The 23,417-nt window shown below is 43.2% G+C and overlaps 2 protein-coding genes and 2 long non-coding RNA genes across 5 annotated transcripts; 2 read left to right on the forward strand and 2 right to left on the reverse strand.

Annotated features, from left to right (window-relative positions):
• On the reverse strand, positions 1-3,984 carry LOC136998514 (uncharacterized). Its single transcript, XR_010889088.1, has 3 exons — positions 3,289-3,984; positions 1,258-2,998; positions 1-944 (listed from the first exon to the last, which is right to left on the reverse strand). It is a non-coding gene; the product is annotated as an uncharacterized lncRNA (long non-coding RNA).
• On the forward strand, positions 2,464-5,913 carry LOC136998512 (uncharacterized). Of its 2 annotated transcripts, none has more exons than XM_067351222.1 (2): positions 2,464-2,601; positions 3,994-5,913. In XM_067351222.1, the coding sequence occupies exons 1-2, from the start codon at positions 2,593-2,595 to the stop codon at positions 4,219-4,221; spliced, it is 237 nt and encodes a 78-aa protein (XP_067207323.1). In that variant the 5' UTR covers positions 2,464-2,592; the 3' UTR covers positions 4,222-5,913. The 2 variants fall into 2 exon arrangements, with proteins under 2 accessions (XP_067207323.1, XP_067207324.1); XM_067351223.1 differs by lacking the exon at positions 2,464-2,601 and adding an exon at positions 2,786-2,928.
• Positions 5,914-6,041: 128 nt separating this feature from the next.
• LOC105669849 (uncharacterized) lies at positions 6,042-22,635 on the reverse strand. Its single transcript, XM_012363019.2, has 8 exons — positions 22,403-22,635; positions 15,292-15,516; positions 14,393-14,970; positions 10,133-10,313; positions 9,365-9,499; positions 8,421-8,892; positions 7,573-7,846; positions 6,042-7,111 (listed from the first exon to the last, which is right to left on the reverse strand). The coding sequence occupies exons 2-8, from the start codon at positions 15,512-15,514 to the stop codon at positions 6,740-6,742; spliced, it is 2,235 nt and encodes a 744-aa protein (XP_012218442.1). The 5' UTR covers positions 15,515-15,516; positions 22,403-22,635; the 3' UTR covers positions 6,042-6,739.
• LOC136998516 (uncharacterized) lies at positions 21,015-23,055 on the forward strand. The gene is made up of 2 exons (XR_010889090.1): positions 21,015-21,076; positions 22,634-23,055. It is a non-coding gene; the product is annotated as an uncharacterized lncRNA (long non-coding RNA).
• The last annotated feature ends 362 nt before the right edge of the window (positions 23,056-23,417 follow it).

A 23,417-nucleotide genomic window follows, 5' to 3' on the forward strand; every position in this document is an offset into this window, starting at 1 on the left:
AAAATAAACTCAGGCACGAAAATACAGTGATTTTTACGCGCGCCGTCGTATTTACACATGTTGAGCTGATATTAATTGCATCCGATTTGCATTTTTGATTGCCAACGAGATATTATCCAAAGCTGCATGTAGGTACGACAAATCCGATAAATCTGCATATGTTATAATAATAAACTTACATTTTAAACGCAACTGAAGGTCCAAAAAAATACATTTGATTTATATTCGTGAAAATTAACTTTGTTCTCTTTACATAAAAATTTGTACATTACTCAATTTCTGTTTTGCTTTGTTTTAACGTTGAATTAAACGGCAACAAAAGCAGTGTTGCGTGTCTTTTTCTTGATTTCATCTGTGTGTGCGTAAGAATATTTATATCTAGCGACGAATCTTGATCAGGATTGTGCCGAGATCCACCAGTCCTCGATTTAGAGGCGAAAGGTGTTCAGCACGAGCCTCGCCGAGCCGTGATCGTTTCTTCCGGACAGCTGCCGCTGTTTTTCGAAAATAAAGGTGGGCCCCGCCGCCAGTCCACGGGTCTGCCACGTGTGAGGGTTTCTAGTTCGTTCCGTCGGCTTTTTTCCAATTTTAATCAACCGTCTTGATTATTCGTCCCGGCGAGAGGCTCATTAGCCGGCGTCGACTCGCGACTGCGTAATGACAATTGTGTAAAATCACGGACGACGCGATGTGACGACGTGATCCAGAGTGCGAGTGTGCCAGAAGCCCGACCCGATCTCCGTACGGTTCGTAGATCCTGCCTTAGCAGATGTATACTTCCGGCAGCTGTAAGTGGCGTCGTGCGTCCTTTATGGGTGCACGCGCCCTCGCCGCGTGCGCGGCGAGACAATGCGTGCCGATTGGGCCATTAAGGCCCGCATCTGTCGGATTTTGTGAGATCAATTTTCCATACCGTCGATTGATTCCACGTTCGATTCGATCGGCTAAAAGAAAATCAAGCATTTATATAATTTTTTATTTATCAAAGAAGACATTGTCAGAGAGAAACGTTTAACTCAATCAAATTTGCGATTGTGAAATTTATGTACAAGAGTTTGCTGAACAATTATGAGTATCGTTTGAGTCGTTTATTAAAATTTACAACATTTTCTCACGAACTACGGCGGCATCGGTATCTCTCTCGCTGGCAGATGGATGCGCAAAACAACGGTCGTTCGTTACACGCAAAGAAAGACGGAACTTTTTTTAATATCTTCTTGATGCACGGCATGCTGCAACCAGCTGTGGTGTACCAACCTTTTTCCGCTACTTTAGCTTCTGAGACGAAGTTTTTGCACTCGTCCGACCGAACTCTTCGAGTTGCCATAAATAAATTTCATCGTACGCATCTCATTAGATCGTAATGTTAGATGAAATCAAGCGCGGCACATAATTGATATGAATAGATGTTATCGTGTAGATACTTCGAGATGCTTTAAAATGTTCTTTTCTTTTTTTTTTTTTTTTTTTAATTAAAAGACTCAACAAACTCTTTATATCAGATGCTCTATAGTTTTTCGCTTCGCGATTGCCGTGATACGACGTACGAGGTTTGGAACGAAGAAGACGGCCTGCGGGTTACGCAACACGCGGGATCTATCGCGCATCTGCATCTGCGTACGTCTGCCGGTTCACGGACGGGCCAATTCAGCCAATTTATTCGATTCCTCGACGCCGCCACAATAGACCGCCGACGTGGGCCCCTATGATGCGGCTGTGCTCGCCACGGTGGCCGGATGTCTTTCGTCTTCGATGCAGGATCGTCGCGGAATGCAGACGCTTCGAATTAAACGCGCGTCACTTAGCTTGGTCCGTTTGCCCACCCGTACGTATCATTGTCATAATTCATTTTCAGCGTTGATAGTTCCTAAGCACCGTAGCATAATAAGGAGATTAAGGCGACACTTGTTTTTCTAAGGCAGAACCCGTATCCTCGCCGAGCCGAGCAATGGAAAGTATTAAAATAGAAGGAGAAAGGATATATTTTTTTCAACCACAACGTGTCTTCGTAATAAAATAAATTTTGAAACATTTTTTTGCAAATGTGTGGATTAAATAATTCAGTGATGATTTAAGAATAGAATTTAATTAAAACAATTTTTTTATATTTCTAGAAACATAAATTATGTTGACAATAGTGATCAAATTTTAGTTTTACGTTATCTACACCTGTGTCGAGATACAATTGATGTAATTCCACATTACGAAATACAAAGAGCTAAACCTTAATCCATAAAAAAAATGATAATAAAAAGAAGAGAGACTAATTTGTCCATTCATCTGTAATTAAGAGAAATCGTTCGTGACGTTGAATGTTGAAATAAACAGTTACACAATCGTGCGCAATAATACCTCTTCAGTGAAACGTGACTATACACCACGAGGAGCGACATGGACTATAATAACACCGTAAACGCGCATAAAGCGGCTCGTAAACTCGCGTGTGCATCGATCGGAAGTATAGTCGACCACCGCGCGTCGGATTTGAAGCGCTACGTCGCTCGCGAGCAAAATCCGCGACACGCGAGCGACGAAACCGGATATCGGAAACACACCCTTGAGTCATCGTAGGAGCGCGACCGGGGTGAGAAAATGAAAGAGGTGAGTTCTACACCCGGCGTTGTCTACTAAGCGGCACTCCCTCTCCCATATGGTAGCCACATGTAAGGTTCCGGGCACCACCAGAGGGGGAAAAGTCATCGCGGGGATCCAGTTGATGGCCGACGCGTTGGTCGGGCTTCCTCAGTTACTGTTGGACCGCGCGCTGACTCGGTCTCGGCACAACGGTTGGACAAATCCGATCTCCCCGATCCAGATTCAACGGTGGAATCGGCGATTCAGGGCGCAACGCAGCACGGACGACCTTGACTCCCCTCCCCTCCTACCCCTCGGGTCACGAGGTCGCGCGAGAGCCGGCGGAAACCGAAGGTGAGCGGTGAGAAATGATTAGAGGCTCGAGCGCGAAGTCGAGGCACGCAAGAAGCGAATATTTGACCCTCTGTTAATTAAATAACGGGACGATAATTACGTAACGGGCTTGGGAATAACGGACAATGGGTTTCTTAGTGCGATTCTATTGATTGATAATTAAAATATTAAATTAGACTCGCAACAGGGCTCGTAAAGTGTAAAATAATTTTCTGTTCGTGTAAAATCGTTGGATTTATGTGTTTTAATGAATAAAATGATCAATTTTAGCAGCACTATTATCTCGTTCATTAATCATACTTGTTCATTAACTGCAATCATTATAATTTTTATTGTTACATAATTATTTAATGCAATTACCTGTTGCAAATGGTTGTAATTGGCAGAGCGGATTACTGATAACTAAAAATCAAAGGTGATTGGGCTCGCGTTGGCCGTTGAACTCCAAGTCGGTTAAAGTGGCGCAAGGGTGTCTCAAAATCTGGCAATAGGGCTGGGCATCCTTAGTAACAGTGTAATGCCGTTCGAGTATTGATTTCAGGGGTTTAGGGTAGCGTTACACGTGTCTACAACACGTCCTGCAAACATCGGTCATGCTCGGTCTCGTATAAACCCTCTGAGATCTCCTTCCGCTCGATTGTGAGCTAATCTGATACAATCAGAGCGAATGCCACTGGAAAATACGAATCAAATAAATTTTATTAGTAAATTTGAAGATTTTGCAAAACACAATAATTGTCGCACTTTATCGTTTTCATTCAATAACTGATTACTTGTGATTCTATACGTTACTTTTAATAGACTATAGTCTATTAAAAGTAACGTCCAACGTTTCTGATTTAATGTCTTAGATATTCGCGTTGCATCTTGCATGAGATGAAGTCATTTTTCAATTTTTTTTAATTGTCACATATATTCGTGCGATAATTGGAGAAAAAGAGAAATAAAAACTCAATAGTCTCTGAGAATTTCTTGGAAATATTAAGAATAATACGCGCGGTAATTCCCTGCCATCAACGGAGAATCCCAATGACAATGTCGAATCACTCAATCGCGACTTTGCAGATGATACCGGATACAGAAGCGGTGTGTCAGACTTCCGAGACTGCGGTCGGCAGCGATGTGTACGAGAAGATTAAGGACCGACCGGAAAAGGAAGTGGCGTCGGTGACCGCCTGGAAGCGATATCAGCGGCTAATCGACGCGATGGAGTCCCAGGGCGGCGAGTTCAACCGGAAGTCCGTGATCGAGGCGATCTTCCGCGGCAGCGATCTCGTCTACGCCAGTCATTGATGACGCAGATCAATCAAACGCAAGGGGGGAGAGGGGGGATCGGGCTTCCTGCCCGATCTTGTGTCAAAGTGCCAGTATTGAATCGCGTTTGCATAGTGGCGTAGAATTTGCGAGTCGTAACGAGAATCTCACTCTTGGAATATATAAATTTATCCGGCGAAAAAGCGAAATGACGATTTACATTAATTCTTCCTAAGACGAGATAATAGAAACAAGAGATTATTATCCCACGAGCTTGCAAAGGATCAATACTCATTAGGGGATGATTATTTATGTAATCAATTCGCTGGAAAATTTTTATTTCTATCAATCTTATCGGTACGGAAGCTTCGATCCATCGATCTACTCGCTACGAAATACAATAGCAACGAAAGTTTAATCGCGGCGAGCGCTTTTGGAAGACGTATAAACAGATTGATATGATGGAGAGCGCATAAAAGGATCGACGAATGATAGCGCGTTGCGCGCGGCTAGACCGTACGATCTGGCAACGAAAAACAACGGCGCGTGGCGAGAGGAGTAGCACGCGAATAGCGAGCGAGCGGGAGCGGCACGTGAGGCTGGATCTGCGCACCGTTGTTATTTTTCGTTGCCATGCGACACGTCGCTGACCTACCTAGATCGCACAGCCCGCTGTCTAGCCGCGCACTATCATTCGTCAATTTTTTTGGCGTATTGAAATTGCTCCGCGGCGACATCGATAGGATATAAAGCGTCGTTCGACGCGGGTTACGTGGCTGTGTTTAAGTAGTTGAGGTCGAGCACACTATTTTTAGATCCGCGAGTTTACTGGAGTCCCGGGAGGCGAACAGATGTATAGCGAGTCTCGTTACATATGCCTATTTTTGCGGAATAACTTCAAACAAACGCTTCTCGAAGCCGCATTTACGCAATATGTACGTTTTCATTAACACGCGAAGTCTAAATTGTGTTGACGAGTCAAGCATTATTTTGTAATATACAGAATGCATTTTCAAGGAAAAGTTAAATTAAATTATATAATAAAAGAATGTATAAGCACTGCGAAAAAAAAAAAACGGAAGGCGACATAGCAAGCAAATTACAACAGCTCTCAAGAATCGTTAATTAATTATTAACATCAGCGTAAAAAATGTACTAAGCGCTTGACAAATATCCAGCAATTTATGTTTCGAAAAAAAATTTCAACGGTGTTTATTATGCGAATTGTACTGACATATTGTAATTGTCTGATGCGAGGCATCGCGAGCGTACGTGCCGTGTTTCTGCGCCACTGGCTAATGCAATCGTAGGTAAAGATACGATTAACGATGCCAAACCGTGTATTACTAGTCAACGTGTGCATAGTAAATCGCAGTCGTGTGGGACAGATCGTTTAATTAGGCAGTTACGACAGCGGCGACCGGCGGCGATTACGGCGTATCTATCACGCGATAGACGACGAAGGGCGTGCCAGTAATCTACCGCATGAGCTCATGCGACATCGGCTATGCTCAATCTTGCCAGCAACGCTCACTGCATGTGATAAAAAAAAAAAAAGAGGAAACGATACGCAAGCGGTCAAAACCAACGCAAGGCGATCGTGTTGCCGATAATTGCGAATTTACGATCAAGTCAATTGAATGATCGAGAGATAAATAGTATCTTAGGTTCTACAAACGAGCAACGAGCTGTAAAAAATGTATTTAATAAAGTGGATTATATTTATTTCAATTTCAGCGTGTTGCATTTTGTTTTCGATCCGATTTTAATGAAATTGTTGAACACTTGAGATCAAGTTTTCACTTCCTCGACTTCACGAAGAGGGTCGGAAGGCAATCGTTGAAATTATTGCTCACGCATAAACCCAGAAGTAAAATATATTTGCAATGAATTTATACAATTTACTCGTCGTTCTCGTGACATTCGGATGGACACGTCTTGGAGCCACGCGTAATTGTATGCGCGTATACATAAATCGCTACATTAAATATTGCGGTACAAATATACAAAATATGTACAAGTTAACATTTGTATAATCGACTCCCCGTCCGAAATAAATCCACTACGTATTGTAAAGTATTTTACAGCATTTTTACAAAAATAGACGCGACGCTGCGGGAGGCGTCTGCGATAATTTCACTCATCTAGCGCTCATTCCAAAACTCATCGACCGTAGCTTGCAATTAATAACAAGCATACAGATGTGACGTCACGTTTGAAAAAAGGGTTCGCGTATAAAATTTGGATTTTCTGTTAGAAAAATGAAAATGACGGTTTGTCACGCGCTTCGAAAGCACTCGTAAGCTTTTGGCACTAGCTATCGATATTTATGTCAATTATTTTTTATTATATAAAAGAACTTTACTTTATCGTCATGTATCTGATACTCTAGATTCTTTCTTTTTTTAGAATTCTATCTGCACTTTCTGTGCCTGATAAGAGTCTTTTTTCCGGTCGAGGCGAATTTGCTACGTTTTTATCTACGCACATGCTGTTACTATATCACAAGGATAAAACGATACAGTCTTCCGCCTTTAGAAACGCTCTACATTGTGCCTCATATAAACTCGGTGACGAAGATCTTCTTGAAGTCTGGCGCCGAGCCGCCGATTTCGTGCTTGCATATATCGCCGTTGTCGAGATAGCTCACGCCGGAGTTCTTCAGGATGCTCTTCAGGCTCTCCATCGACAAATTCGGCAGTTTTTTGTCGATGGCCAGCTTGTCCAAATCGTTCATCGAGTAACCAGGCCCAATCCTCTTGGTCTTCAGATGATACGACTGTATGCTGGGCTTCGTGTCGATCAGCTTTGCGTTGCTGCCGCACTTCTTGTCCTCTCTATCGTCCGTGCCGTTCTCTATGATACGCGGCGTGAAAGATCGCATGCTGACCTTTACCTCACCGGCTCGCTTCGAGGGCAGCAATTCCACCTGCAATGCAGAACGTTCTCACGATGCGGTATTACGTAAGCGTGCGCGCCTTTATCGCCGCGAAAAGATGAAACGCTCCATCAGCGGCGAGCGTCTTTCTACTTTAACGATGCATTTTCTCGCATCGTGAAAGTCCGACTTGCCTTTCATCTTCTCTCTGTAATTTTCGCTTTAACACTGTAATCGACAGTCATTCCGACCGTTGTCAGCGGGTGTTTATCTTACTGCCTACCATTTTCGCAAGAGAAGTTCAAACAATATAAAATTAAAAAATAAAATAAATAATATAATTAAAAATAAAGAAAAAAGATAAGATGCAGATGTCGTAATGTTGAACTTAATTGATTTAATGCGTTTTGTTAAATTTTAAAGCAAAATTGCTAAAAAGTAAAGTAGAAGTTGAAAATGATTAAAAAGTTTGTTGAAATTCTTAGCACAGACTATGTTTAGTTGCAAATTACCTTGGTTCCTTTACGTTGGAAATATTCGAAATCATCATTAGCGACCGTGGTGACAGAGCAGCAGCTCCTGCTTCTGCTCCGGCAGGAACTCATCGTATCGAAGTCGCCGTTCTCCAAATCGCAACTCTCGTCATCGGAGCTGTCGTATCCGTCGCAATGTCCTTGACTATCCTGTCTCTGATGAAAATTCTGATGAAGACTCTGTTGAAAGTTCTCTCTCATGTGATCATCTTTCTTTAAGTTGAAGGTCCTCGTATCGAGCATAGGTCGATATCTAAAAGACATTTTATAATAATTAACAAAAGTGTGCATTATATAAGTGTAATACATTTATTATATTTATTAAATATACACTATTCTACAAAAAAATAGGGAACACTTTTCAGACGCACAAAGTTGAGCAATCTTCGGACCGCTACAACTTCGGAGCTTTAAAATGCTTTTTTAATTTTTACGTTATTTTTCGCCGAGTTTTCAGTAGTTTAAAAATTGCTCGAGTGTCCGAAAAGTATTTTCCAATTTTTATGGAGTGGCGTAATATAATATAAATTAAAATATTAAATAACGTGACAAATATAACATTTAATAAATATGAATTGTGTACTGAGAAAGAGTACTCGATCGCATTTTATGTATCAAAGTTGATGAAAGAAAGGCAGACTGACGAATGTAGGTCGTCGAGCGCGTATGATGCGCGTCGAAACGTGCATTTTGAATAATTTATAAGAAACTTTGCGTCTCACTTTCCAGTTGTACACTTGCCGCACATCGTGACGGCGGATTAATGGCACGAGTAAAAGTGAAGGTACGTTAAAAGGTATCGGCACGAGCCGGCAAGTAAGCGGTACCTGGCGTGGTCGAAGCTTTGATTTCTGCGCAAAATGTTCCTAGGATAATGCTCTTGCAGATTGCTCTCCAGCCCGACGATCAGGCTCTCGAGACCGAGCACGCTCCTGGCGTGTCGCCTGGACGGCTCCTCGCGAATCTCGTCCAGACTCTTCACCTGGAACTTCCGGCTATTCACGGGATCCTCGAGCTGGACCAGATTTTCCATATTCTGCCCGAAGACGTCGGTGCTGCCAATTTTTCTGCGATTACCAACGAGCTCGTGCAAGCTCTCGTTCGGTCGCGGTCGTCTGTGCTGCTGCTCCATCGAGTTCTTCTTCGGCGATTCGGGGATCCTTTCTTGACGAGGTTCGAAGGTCGAGCTTGTAAAAGACGACAGCTCCGCCGGCAGAGACGCGTAGTTGGCGTCCTCGTTCGTCGGCTGCGTTCTGGGATAGTGCTGTTGGATTCCCATAGTGATCGTACCGGTCTTCGCTGCAAGCACAACGACGACAATTGCATAAATACAAACAAATATCACAATAGCCAATAATTGTAACACAGGACAATATATTTCCATTAAAGTATATTTAACGATCTTCCAATTAACGTCCGATTTGATAAACAGGTTGTCGAGGTAATGAAACAAAGGCCGCTGCAGTTCGTGAGAGCATCGCTTTCGAAAATATCGAAACATTCATCTTTTCACGTTATAGTGACTTGTAATGTCTGGTGGAGATGGTGGTGCGGCGGCGATAGTAGACTAGAGAAGATTACAAGCGCGAGAGGCGGTTTCGCCTCTGACTTTCTAACGTGGCATTCGACGAGTGTATTAATGAAGCCGCATAAAGGTCGCAATTAACAATATGGGCCGGGAGAGTGAGATAGAGAGAGAGAGAGCACTATTGGCCGATCGGAATATTTTCGCGTCGTTAAATCCCGCTGACATCCGCTCTCGCACACTCACCTCTGTTCTGATGGCTGTGCAGCCGCCCGTAGAGGCTTCCGTTCGTCAGGGGAAACTTCAGCCCGTGATTCAGGTTCAATTGCAGCTTGTACTCGGCGTCCTGCTCAAAGTGCCGGAATTTACCGTCTATTCCACCTAAAAGAGAAATTTGTTTGAAAAAAAATTGCTTCAAGTATTTGTCTAATTACGGCAATAACAGTTTTATAAATTTTATTACATCTTATAAATTATTCGAGGCAACATTTTTTATTTAAAAAAAAATTGAAACTTAATTGCCCGTTGCTTCAGCACTCTAATTTTAAAGCAACACTGCTGAGATTTGCTCGCTGATAAATTTTATCTCCCGGTATCTATGTACATTAATTTAGATGGGAATCGTAATAAATATCAAGAAGGCGGAAGCGCGTCGAGCTATTTTAATCCGATAAAGAAAAGTGTGCATTATGGAAGAACACGAAACCGTGTAAATAACACTGCATGTGTTGCAAAATGAAAATATGGCCGAGCGAATCGCTCGAACGCGCGTCGTTAACGAGAAAAATTGCCGGTTGTCGCGCGGAATATCGCCGCTTGCGCGGCCAGGAATCACGATTACTGCAGCGGACATTCTTACTTTCCCACGCACGACGGACAGGTCAGTGTGTTTTTTTGCTTAACGAAAGAATGGAAATCACATAGCGTCCGCGTCCGCGTTGCGAAAGAACGTTTGCGCGAAACCCGTTGCTTTTGCAATGGAAAAAAAAAAAAAGGAAAAGAAATGAAGCGCACCGTGCGACAGTCTCCTCGCGTGATCCTGCTTCGTGTACACTTTGGCCACGTATCGGCAGAACATCTTGTCGAACAGAGCCAGAAATACCGGAAGCAGCGTGTCCTTCATCAGTGGCAACCACGTAGCCAGATTTTGCGGCGTGCAGACGTTCCTCAGAAGGCTCGGTCTGATGGAGATGACCTAGGAAGTTGCGTCCAATTAATCTACAATCTTTTATCGCCTCGTGAATTAATCTTATTAAATCCGCATAGATACAGTCATTAATTTTATAACTTAATACGGTGGAGCATTGCAGCGTAACGTAATGTCCTAACTATTATAGACATATAATATATCTTCGTGATCGATTACGCTGGATTTAATAACGCTCATCGCTTAACCGCGATAATCATTAATCGAATGTGGCCATATGGTTGGTGTATAGAAAACGGTATCTCCGCAATCTGCGTTGCGAGACGCGCTTAATGCAACGTAATCTAACGCGGGCATTCTAGACCGCGGCGAGCTTTTCCTCTCTCTCGCATTAATAAATTTCACCAGAAATCATGTCAAGAAGATTCTATATTCAGAAATCGGGTCCAACTTTCGCCGCGCGCGCAATCCGTCGTTACGTTCGGACCGCGTCAATTACACGCGGCTAATTGTTCGCGCGATACCAAATACGTGCGTGCAGACGAGAAAGGATGAGGAGCTGCAGGGCGGGGCGGGCTGGAAAAATCTTGGCCAAATTTCTTCGAAGTGACGAGGAGAGAAAAACTTTCGATTTTAACCGCGGATTCGCGCGGGAATTCGCGGTGAAAACTCCGCGGTCGCGCTTTCAAAAGTACGCGCACCGTGCACAATGTGATGCGACGCGCGAACGGATACGCAATTTTGCTTGGGCCGCACAGTCACAGTATATTCGTCCGTTTTTACAACGTCGTACGGAGGTGTGCGCGAGCGATCGCGAATAGTATCCCGTTGGCTGTATTCTTCTAAAACGGTACACACGAGAGATCTCGCCGCGCACAATTGAAATCTTCCGTTTCACATTTGTACGACTGTGGGATTTATTTTTATTGAAGTTTATATCGCGTTGATTAATTTCCTTACAAGCACGCAAATGGATTTCAATCGGAAACTGCTTAAACTTCCAATTACTCGATGCTGTAAAAGCCTTAATATTTTATCACTTTTGTTAGCTGTCAAATTTACATAATTGTAAAATCACATAAATATAAATACTTGAAATATATGCGATCGCGCGGAGATAAGAGTGTCTCTCCGCGAGATTGGAACGCTGCTTTCGCGTTTTCAGGACAATTTATTTATGCAAACAATTATATTTCGCTATATTTCAGGTAAACTCTTAATCGCGACAAGATAATCAAATTATCGTTAATTAACAGGTAGCACGGCCTTCCTTTCAGTTGGCGGCACTTTTTCCTTGCACCGCGTATCCTGCTGCGAACGGTACACATAATGCAACGGCGGTACCGCCGCCGATTACGTGAATAACGGCCGGTCTAGTCCGAGGTATGAAATCGAAACTAGTTGCACCTTTTAATTAGAGAATAGAGCGGCTCCGATACACGCGTGCAAACGTGTACAAGGTGCACGCGCAATCCCGATCTCTCTCTCTCTCTCTGTTTTTCTCAAATGTATCTCGCTCTGTTTAACGCGTCATGTTTACCAGCCATGAATTTTCTGTTATATTTCACTTCTTTTGATTAATTCCTTTCACTCCTGTCAAGGTAATCAAAATTTTCTTTCGCGAGATTGTATTCTGTAATCATATTAGAACAATAGTGCTTTGTAAATTTCAACACGTCTGAAAGTGGCAAGGAAAAAAAAAAAAATAAAGCTTTCCGCATTATTTCGCAGTCGAGTTGCTGCAAAGTTATTTCGATTTTTTATTTTACTTATTTTTTTGTAAAAAAATTATTAAACTAAATATTTGCAATTTTCTTAATTTTAATCCTTTTGATTTTAATCAGCTGAATTGTTGAATTTAATTCTGCTTAATTTTATTTCATTGCTCCAATTGCTGATATAAGCAGAGGTTACAGTTCTCTCTAATTCTTTCCGCGTGTATTTTCCCAATTTTTTTGCAATTGTTTTCTATCTTACGAATCCGTGAATTTCTTTATTACTGATTCTAACGTGAACTCGCATTGAATCTCGAATAAGCATTGGCGTTTTACTTTAATTACCGTTGGAAAACGCGAGCGTAACGTCACGCTCTTCGCGTTTGTTTAAAAGTGCGATCGGCACCGAGATTTCGGTCTGATCAAAATCCCGATAATAATTGCCTAATGCGAGAAATCATCGGATTCAAATATCGCAATAAACGCAGATTATTTATATTTCAAATAGCAATAAAAGATCCCGGAAGAGATTTGGCCGATCTCGGCACATTTGTTGAAATATATCCGCGTGCAAATTTCCAACCAACGCTGGTGCAATATATACCTCTTTTAATTTATCAATTAATCTATATGGACTTTAATCGTTAGACAAAAACATGAGTGTAACGGCCGTCACGCTGTTCGCGCGCGCGCAAGCGGTGAACGGGGTTTATTTCGACGAACGGTATTCCGATAATTACTTCTCAACGAGCTGATACGCACGAGTCTTGGGCGTGGATCCGCGCGTATTGCAACAGTGTTTTATATTGTCGTTTTATTGCGTAGCTACGCAGTTCCGTCGATATTAAAGAGACGATGAGACATAAAACTCCGCTCGTTTATGAAACATTTCATAGTGACAAGTAAATAATATATAAACCGGATGTTTCACCTCGCGCTTCACGATCGTGCATCGTCACGAAGCTAGCAAAAACGACTTTAGCATTCGTTCCGCGATTCTCTACGCGAGATCGCTCTACGCCCACCTGACGATAATCTAATTGGTCGCGCGTCGTTCGCGCGTGGTGTAAACAGTATGCGTCATGCGTGTAATAGCCGCGATCATTAATATTAATTAAGGAGGATCACGGAAAGTTTCTCCGATCGATTCTTCGCGGACCGGCGCTGAATTCTTAATTTGGCCCATCGATTAAGGTCGCCGTCCGAATTAAGATCGCGCTTTCGAATTTCGCTCCGCGTCTCGAGTCTCTTCCGACCTTTCTGTGCTCCCGGTCCTTTTTGTTTCCTCATCGCGACAGGCCACTTTCTCGAGAAGCGGAATTTACAAGCGTTAGAGCCTCTCTCGCTTCCGGATGGCGCACGCGCTCGAACGAGTTTGCGTCCGGCTCGCGCTCGCTCGCACGAAGATCCTCCTCTGATGTAATTGTACTGATGTAATTGCTGTGACGGCGATCGAACAATTTGCTCGATCACCACGTCGGGTTTTATAGACGAAACTTTCAGAAGCGTGACTGATTCGAGCGATTCATCTCAGCGCGGAGGATACAAAAATTTCCGGAGCTCAGAGACATTTATTTTGAAATATTGAAATACGATCAATCTTACGGATATAATTTTGCATTATTTTCCATCTCATAATCCCCTCCTTTTATTTTAAACAAAAGACGTCTTCCCACGAAGGCTTTAAAGATTTCTTAAGCCCCAGGCATTGTGCCTACGGTGATTAATGAGAAGTCTGATCCCGCACGAAACTTAATGAACGTTAATGACCCACATAGCGAATCTTTGCTTAAAAAAAAAAAAAACTGACAGATTAGTTCTCATTTCTTGCCGCGCCGAGAGGTATAATCGAGGGCGTGCCGTAAATTGAGTCGGCCACTTTTAACTATGTAACATTGTTACGCTTCGCTTGGCGCGCAATTTCGAGGATATTGTGAAATATTTCTTTTATAATCGAGACGCCATGCGAAAAAAGATTCCAGGGCCGAAAAAAGAGACCTCAGTCGCAATCGCGAAATGTTTAATAAATCGCGCAGCTTTTTGTCCAAGTCTCCTTGATAAATGTTAACCTCGAGTCAACAATCACCATCGCCCTAGCCGGTTCGTTAGAGCCGCGATTCGAAAGTAATAATAATAATTAAACCAACCACATGGAAAAATGCAACTATTTCAACAGCGCGTCTCGAGGTTTTACGATTTTCCATAAATTAGAAACCGATTTTGCAACTCGGATCTTCGACGTGGGTCGTAACGAGATTATGCTAATGATCGAAACAATTTTTCGCAAACCACACGTTACGACTGCACTGTCGAACCCGGAGAGAATAACGAAGATTAATGATAATACAAAACGTAAAATAATAAAAGTTAAAAGAATGTAAGGAATAATGAAAGAATTAGTTAAATAATTACCAGGATGGGCAAATGCTCGAAGATGTAGCAGACGAAGAGAATGCTGTAAACGGTGGATCTGCCGCTGGCTTCGTCCACATGGATCCTCTTCTTCCGCAAGCATGCTCTGCTGTTGGTCGAACCGCTGGTGCACGATCCGCTAGACGGATCCCAATGCTGAGGATGGCAATCAAACGCTCCCGAGGAGTTCTTCGAGCTCGCCTCGGACAAATCCGAGACTGACTTGAGCAGCTCGGAGGTCGGCGAGCGGCAGATATTGCGGAAAATCGCGACTAACACGCCGAAGAACGACGTGAGAGCCAGCAGGCTCCTCAACGAGTTGACGAAGATCCCGTATTTATAAGAGATCTCGTGCGGTAGGAAGACGCAGACTTCCGGCTCAAAGTTGAGGACGCCGGTGACGCCGATGCAGGCGCTGATGACGCTCAAGCTGACCAGGTGGTACTTGAGATGGTTCTTCGTGAGGTTCACGGCGTCGTCGCGGCTGCTGAGCGCCGCGAACACCGCGATCGACGTGAGAGTCAACTCCTGGAGGACGCTCGACGAGTTCAACAGCCATACCAACGTCGAGCATAATTCTGCAACAGGAAGAGAGTTATGTTTAGCATACACGCCGCTCGGTCGGCGTGATCTTCTTTTTCGGGCGCCCGGCCAGTTCGGCTCCGCTGAATTAATTTGCGCGACAGTTGTCGGAATTTGGCTGGCGCTTCTCTACGAATTCCGAAGAGGACGACGACCCCGGCGAGGTGAGGCCGCGCGTGTTGCGCAGGAAGCGACTGAATTACGGCATTCGGAGCTTTTCGGAGTACGATTTTATGTAATCAAGATGTTGTTGCGCGATCGTTTTGCCGTTCGGAACTGTTACGTGAAGATTGACAGAGTGAAATAGCTGTAGTTACCTCCAAAGTGATTTGCCGGACGGATTAACGTGAGAATCGCGTAGAGCAGCAGTCCCAATTGGTGAGCGAGGCTCTGGGAAAGGATCGCGACTGTCAGCACGTCGATCTTCCGCTTCGCCGAGGATGATTGATTCTGGTAGATCAACAGGCACCATGACAGCAGCAGGATGCATATCGGCGAACCTACGCACGTGGCCAGCCATTCGCCCACCTCGCTTCGCATCTCTGCGCAGGAAGAGTGACGACCGCCCACGGTCGTTCACGGTGATTAATTGCGGAATAATTAATAAACGATTACGACTCCTACGCAATGTTGCATTTCACACCGCATAATTAAAAGATATCATTATGCTGTCGGCGCTGCTTTCTGAATACCTAATATATCTAAATGACGTGTCATTGGCGTGCCATCGACGGTAAGCCTCGTTAGACGCGATGGCCAACGGCGATAGGACGATCCGCGTGGAATTTCTCCGGCGGTCGTCCTTCACCGCGGAATGAGGCAGGACCGTTCCCGGCGAGAGTAATGGTACCTTAATCTCGATGAAAGCCCGCGTCGCGGCAATTAACGCGCCGTGTCGAATTATATTCGCGCACGAGGAAGAGCGGCGAATTGTTGTTAATCAACGCGGCAGCGGCAGTTACGGCTAAGTTATTAACGAAAGGGGGAGGAAGCGCGGCGTGCAAATGTCATATAAAAGGACGGTGCGGTGGGGATGCGATGTTTTCACACAACGTGGCTCCTTTCCCTATCCTCATTCCTCCGCTGCTCTCTCTTTTTCTTTGTACTTTGTGAATCCGTTTTGTCTACAACCACCATAAAAAGGTTGCACAACACGGCCATTAGTTTATGAAATTTGTTGCCGACAAATTTCCCTGCAAATAAAAAACCAAAAGATAATAATCTTTCTTTAAACTTTCGAGAATAAAAAAAATATTTTGTAATTACAAAATTGGTGAGAGATCTAGTTGACGCCTTTAGCATTAGTCTGAGATTTTCAGAAAGTAAAAGTAGATTAATTGCAATTCTTTGTATCACAATTATTAGAACGGTGTATAATTTTATACAGACTGCAGATAAAGATGATGTATCTTTACTTGCGCTTGAAGATAAAAAAGAAATGCGTAAACGTAAATTATGTGCCTGAAGGCACATTATCCCGAGGAAAAATAAATCTTTCACCGTGCTGTTTCATTTTCTTTTCCTCGTGAAAAGTATGGGCACGTTTTCCATCTTTCTTTGTCCGATGCTTCTCGTACTGCGCGCCGTCGAGGCAACTTTCTATTCCGCGCAGTGTCGGCGTCGCGGTCTAATTTATCGTCCAAGTCGACTCGTGCCCGCAGAAAATTTCCCCTCTGTCCACATCGCCGCAAGGAACGGTCCCCCTCGCGCATCGTCAGGCCCTTTCCTGTTACCGGGGTTACGCACGTGATGCGGACGCAGGAAGAGGAAGACGCATCTCCGATCGCGTAACGCGACGTACGCGCCTTTCAAATGACTGAACATTGCATTGGTCTTTTTCGTGAATGTTTTATAAATTGTTCATTAAATTCACTATAAAAATTGATTCTATTCTATTGGTATGTATAATTGCGTATCGCAAATATTAGAATAAAAACCGCAAATACCGCAGATTGTGTATTATAAATATTATAATTAAAGTTGATCGCAGCTGCATATATTAAGATTATCGCGGTTTTTTTACACTACGTTTTTGCGTTCGTAAAGAGAAGTATAAGAGGAGCGCTCTACCGGTTTCTCATAAAACATCCGCAAACATAGCGAATAGTAAGTTATTGTACTTTCACACGGATGCTTATCGGAAACGCATCGAATTTTATGCCGAAGGAATGCTCAATATAATATGTATCTTTTATCTCTATGTGTATTTCCGAATACGTGCAGTCTGCTTTCTTTCCTTTTTTTTTACTTTAACGCACTGCTCGCACTTTCACATGCGAATGAAGTTCGCATTTCGCTCGACCGGCACGTAAATTTTTCTTTCCGCTTGATAACTAGCGTTAGTCACACACGTTTTTCTCTGGTAAATTGGATAACCAACGGCAACGTTTATTGTCGTGTAAAAATAATCCTGGACGTCATGGTAAAAAAAAAAGTAATTCCAATACTCGGGTTTTAACTACAATGTTACACAGTTATACGACAAGTAGTTTTTTTTCAGACCGGCAGATAGCAATAATCGGTTTGCGTTGTTACGCAATCATCTCGATCCCGTTTAAACTTAATAGGAATGTTCCTGTACTATAATCTCTTTAAGAGATTATTATAGTTATCTGTGCATATAGAGTGTCCCTTTATTAAGAGGAACGCGAGAGGCAGATTCACATCGATTTTCGAATTAAAAATCTGAAAAAGCAAAAGCTATGTAATTACAAAAAAAAAGATACTTGTTATTTAATCGTACAATTAATTATATAAAAGTTGAAATCGCAGAAATTAATTTTCAGCCGCCTATAAATCAAAAAAGAGTATTGCGGTTTCTGCACGCTTTATTCAGAAAAAAAGGAAAGTCGTTTATGATGAAATAATTCATCATTAAGAGATACCAAGATACTACGTTTTAATATCTTATTCCGCTGCATCATTGTACAGTGAAGTCACGGCTATCATCTATGCTAAACCGGTTGCGCGGGCAGAAGAAACCGGGTTAATTTTCTCACGAGTGATAACAATGTCGCCACGAGGAAACTGGTGCGACGATCTCGTCGCCGCTATTATACCTCGCTGGTATAATCGACTCGTCGTCGTTTGTTTTCACAGTTTTGCACGAAGGATGTGGGTTATCCCGAGAGGAAAGTTCGCATTGGAGTTTCGCGTGAGTGATGAGCGAGAAGGCGAGATCGGAGTATCTCTCGGCCGTCGCAGTTTTACGAGCCGTCGCTATAAAAGTCCGACCCGATTATTCACGCCTTAAACACACGGTAAAATTAGAAACGCGAGTCGATTTACGCTTTACGCGATATTCGCCCGTCGTAACCGTTACTTTCCAGGCTGAAATTCCTCCGTGAACGAGGTGACACGTTCGGTGCATTAGTAGGAAGTCACTCCCCGCGATAACACTGGAGTCCGTGCGGTCTCCTTTATGTATATACTTTATGTAAACTTAACCGGAGGTGAATGGTGGCTTCGTATCCAGTGACTTTTATCTCAGATCTCACTTAAAGCAATATTTAGGATCAAGACGTTGGCGGTAAATTTCTTTGATGGAGAAACACAGAAATTTGTGACGCGATAAAAGATTCAATTTAGAGAGCAATTAAATAGAAAAATAAACGAAGATATATGTAAATTTATGACGGTAGGAAGACGTTAAAAGCAAGATTTTTCCTTCACTTACAAGCGATCGATACTTGCTCTCCGGTTGCGATAACATTTTTATCGCGGTGCATGCTTCTTGCGGAGAGAAACACAGCTCATTAGGCGGATAGAGTGAATAAGTAAATTTGTTTTACGATTTTACATAACGTGTTTCACGTAGCGCAGGGTCAAAGGTGGATATGTGCATCAAGGTGCGTCCATTCGGAATGCATTCCGCACTTCGAACGAAACAGGTCTCCAAGGTCCGATTCGACAGCGGGAGGCCGTACCTCTCTCGATTAGACTGGAATGCCGAGAGGTGTAGAAGCGATCGGAGTCAGAAAAATTGCCTGTGAAGGTGGAACCTGAATCCCCCGTCGAGAGGGATGCTGCGGACCGGTGTCCGACCTTGTTTCGGGAGGGGGGAGGAGGACGGACCAGTTTCGCCGATAACATCGTCGCAGAGAAGAATGCTCTCAAGGAAGATGCGCAGAATCCTGCGCGGTCCAGGATTCACTGTTACAAATGCAGTTCTAAATGGCTGCAGCATGAAACTATTGACCCGCATTTTCTCCGTACATTCAACTCCCGACGTGACTATATAGCTCAGATCTCGCAATCGGTACTAGAACTTGGCACTCGGCTTCTCATAAAAGCAAGTTTTACTGTTATCATTATTATTAAAATACTGGGAGAAACTTTTCGAAGATGTGTGTGTGTGTGTGTGTGAATACAGCATTATTAATAAAATAAAACGTTTATTTAATATTTAAAAATTTTTCAATTCTGAAACAAAAACAACGCAGCAGCATCTGCGGTCAAATGCTGCACAGATATAGGGCACTGTGTTAGTCGATGACGATTACGAGACCACAGCCATTTTTTAGCTTAATATTTATCCGAGCATCGTGCGACGATAAGTAGGGAATGAAATCGACGAAAGTCTGGCAAGTTTAGAAACTGATCAGTAAATAGTCGAAGCGTGTAAACAAGACATAGCTTTCCAGTTAATAGTGTGCTGGGAATTATCTAGTTTGGCTGAAACAATGCAACAAATTAGAATAAAGTGATATTTCCTAAATATCACATTTTATATTTTATCGCGATCATATATGAATTTTAATCTATTGTTGAATAATATTTAGTTACTTTCTAACCGAGCAACAGTACGGCCTTAATTAATTGCAAGCGCAATTGGTCTTTGTCGGTTTATTAATTAATTTGCGTTCTGTTCAATACTTTTTATTTAAAATATTCATCGAAGAATCCATTACAAAAACAGATATTTACGCGCGTAGAAGATCACATCTGAGTGCTTGCCCAGGCACTCGAACGTCTCGACGCGGAAGAGCAGCGCGGCCGAATGTCTGAGAGCGCCGTGACTTTAATGCGTGCATAGCAAACTAATGCATTCGCGTGCGCTAATGGCGCATCGCGCACTGCTCGCGCACCGCGCGCCTTAAAGTCACGGTACTTTCAGGCATTCGGCCGCGCTGCTCTTCCGCATCAACGCGTTCGAATAACTGAGCATCTTATTTGCGATCTTACATATGTAAATATCTAGATAGGCATCTATTTATTTTGCTGATGCGTTCTCCCCGACGCGAATATTTCAAATTAAGAGCGACCTTTCGCCGATCGCTGCGCTCGATGTGTTACGCGAAAATAGACGGATGAACGACGGAATTACATTTATGATTATGACCTTCGTTCAATTAGCGCGCCACCGATGGCTGGGAGGTGCGACGCGCGGTGCGGCGCCCACGTGAAAATGATCTCTCGGTGTCATAACTATTGTCCTCAGCCGTTAGAGCCTCTAACTCGGTCATGTGAAACTTTTACGATACACCCGCCTACTATCCGTCTCCACCTTTCTCCAGCTCGCATCTCGCTCGATCTCTCTTTCTCTATCCCGCTCTCGTCAAGAGCCGATTTCGAAAGAATGTTGGCGAATGCCCGGACGACCTCCACCTTGGAATTACATCTCACGGTTGTCCAATAATGCGCCGAGATCAGGTAACCCTGCGAGCAGGTAGTGGCAAGATATTTACAAAGGAAACCCTTCTCTGCTATTCCCGATTTCGGAGGAGAATTCTATTTGATTCAAAGCGAGTTTTCCGAGATAAAAATTCATGGTTCACGAGGGAGTTTTATGTTCCTTTTATATTGTTTTGTAAACCTTTTTCGTTCCTTTCAGTCGTCACGACTGCTTTCAAACTCGATACATTTGACATCAGATTTAGTCTAATAATTTTTCATATATTAAAAAAAAAATTAATCAGTTTTAAGTAGAAAAAATTCACCATTCAATTTTGCAAATATAAATCAGCCTCTTGTGATCTGTCTATTTGATGCGAAGTGCTAGCTACGGAAACGTGAAGTAGATCCTGTTGCCGAAGCGAATTAGTTCTAATTCGAGTCTTGGCACGGACACTCTGGTGTCTGCACCCGGTTCGCTACATCGAAGTAGGTTACGAATACGAGCGTGCTTTGAGAAAGTAACAGACACCGCTGATCTGTCGTACCGTTCGCCACGATTAGGCGCGTACATTCGCTAGAATACGAGATCAGAAGATTTTTTTCAAACATCCAAACGTGACTGTACGCGATTATACTTTTTGCGGAAAATAAAACTGCTTGTGCGTAGAATAATTAAAAAAAAAATATCCAACTATTTTAAGAAAAAAATCAATTCTAAAAGATCGTCAAGAGCAGAAGAAAGAGTTGGAAATCCATGATAATCGATACGTTATCATTTTCAATTATGTATATTTCCGCCTCTATCTTTCCTTTTTTTCTCTTCCCAGTGTTTGGGTGAAAGAAGCTTTTCTAATACGTGCGCGTGCCAAATTCCTAAGCCCGACCCAGCCGAGTCTTCCGCGTGGTTTCGAGGCCAGAGAAGAACGGGTTTTACGAGGATTCTATACGAAGATTCTATCACCGATTGCTCCATATAGCATTACGAATCAATTTATCAGAAACGGCATCGAGGAGAGCGCGTACCTATTCCCTTTATTCTCGCTGTTACAGTTACTCCTCGTCTTTTTTTTTTTCGCGAGATAACTACGTGCTCGGACGCTATCGACGTCGTGACGAGGCAAGCGATTAAAGATTCAGTGTTTAACGAATTTCCCGCTAATCCGCGAGAGAAATTATGCAAAATCGCGTACGCGTGCGTTGTGCAATGTGTACAGCAGTATACTACGTTACGCGGTTTGGATTCCGATGCAAATGCGGATTACGTGCTTACAAAATTGCACGTCTGTCGCGGTCGCGTAGAAGCACGCGCGCTACATATTCAAAATCCGTGTGCACACAATCGTAGATATAATATTTCGCGGACGTGGAACGGATATTACCGTGAAATTGCGGTACCTCGGCGGTGTAGAAACGGTCTTGGGCGGTATATCTGATTGAGGGCTTGCATTTACATTGTTATGCTCATTGAGCGAATTAATGCACCGTCCATAAGCCGGCGCAAGGACGCGAGGAAGACGCGTCCTTGACGTTCCGCCGTGCCCGCGCCGGCGAGTCGGAAATTAGAAAAAAAAAAAGAGGAAGCGGGACAAATCATCGCACAATGTGTGCAATTTTTTGTCGCGCTGAAACGCCGATACGCAATCTGGCTAAAAATATAAAAATTTGAAATGCAAAATACAGCCTAATATAATTTGCATTCGCATAATTGAAATGCAAAATATCGAATCAAAGCATAATGATGATCTCATAGTTACGCTTCTCTTGTGTTATTGTTATTCGTTACTTATTTATACTTTTATTCTATTCGCTTACTGCCAGTTGTCAATGATTATGCGGAATCATGCGTGGAATGTCGCATCGCTAGGACGAGTCTGCGGGATGTGCCTGTCCCGGGACGAATGTTTTGGTCCTCCCGTTTTCGTGTTTTGCGATTTCTTCGCTCTGGCATCGACCTCTCTTATATTATGCATGAAATACCGTTCCTCGCTCTTCCATTCACAATTGTATATTTTCAGATCAACATGCGTCTTTCCGTGCTTTCAGCTTTGACGAGCGGCAGCTGTGGCCGTAAACTCGGAGTGCCTTCACTTATGGATAAACCGGGGCACCGTTTTAGCATGTACAACACATACGAGGAATCTGTTTTCGACTCCAAGCTCCGATCGATCGGCGGAACCGTTTTGCGATCGAGATGGATCATTCGTACTCGCCGCGCAAATGATTAAATTCGAAAACAAATTGTTAAATTCTGTTAATAAAACGAAACTGGATTAACAATTAACATGTTAGTTTTTTTAAATCACTAGCAAAACGTGGCGCGGTTGTGATAATAGAAGAAACGCGGAAAAACGATAATTGCAATAGGTTTTCGACGTTCACGACACTTTCAATTGCTGTGCGTTGGAAAAAAAAAAAGATTAATTGAGTCCAAACACCATGAAGAGCGCGACGAGGAACGCGGCCGAGCAACCAATATTGCCGCGAAGAAGCCCGGAGCGGGACTGACTGGCGGCCAGGATTCATTTAGGTCAGCGGCACAACGTAGTATACCAAAGGCTGCCTCTCGACTATACTATCTGTTACAAACGCGGAGTGAAGGTGCTATGCTATGTGCATTATAACGGAGCTATCTTCGCAGCTCGTACGATTCGATTTTTCTTCCAGGCGTCTCAATCGCGGAATTTTTTTTTCGAAATACTTGAACGCGAAAAATAGCGAAAAGGTGCACATTTCTTGGCCTCCTAAAAGTTTAAAGTTTATGATAAAAACTTCGCGTATTACTTTTTTGCGTTTCAGGCAGCAGAAAAAATAAATTCCCGGCTTTACG

Source organism: Linepithema humile, chromosome 3 (assembly GCF_040581485.1).
Source record: "Linepithema humile isolate Giens D197 chromosome 3, Lhum_UNIL_v1.0, whole genome shotgun sequence".
NCBI lineage: Eukaryota > Metazoa > Arthropoda > Insecta > Hymenoptera > Formicidae > Linepithema > Linepithema humile.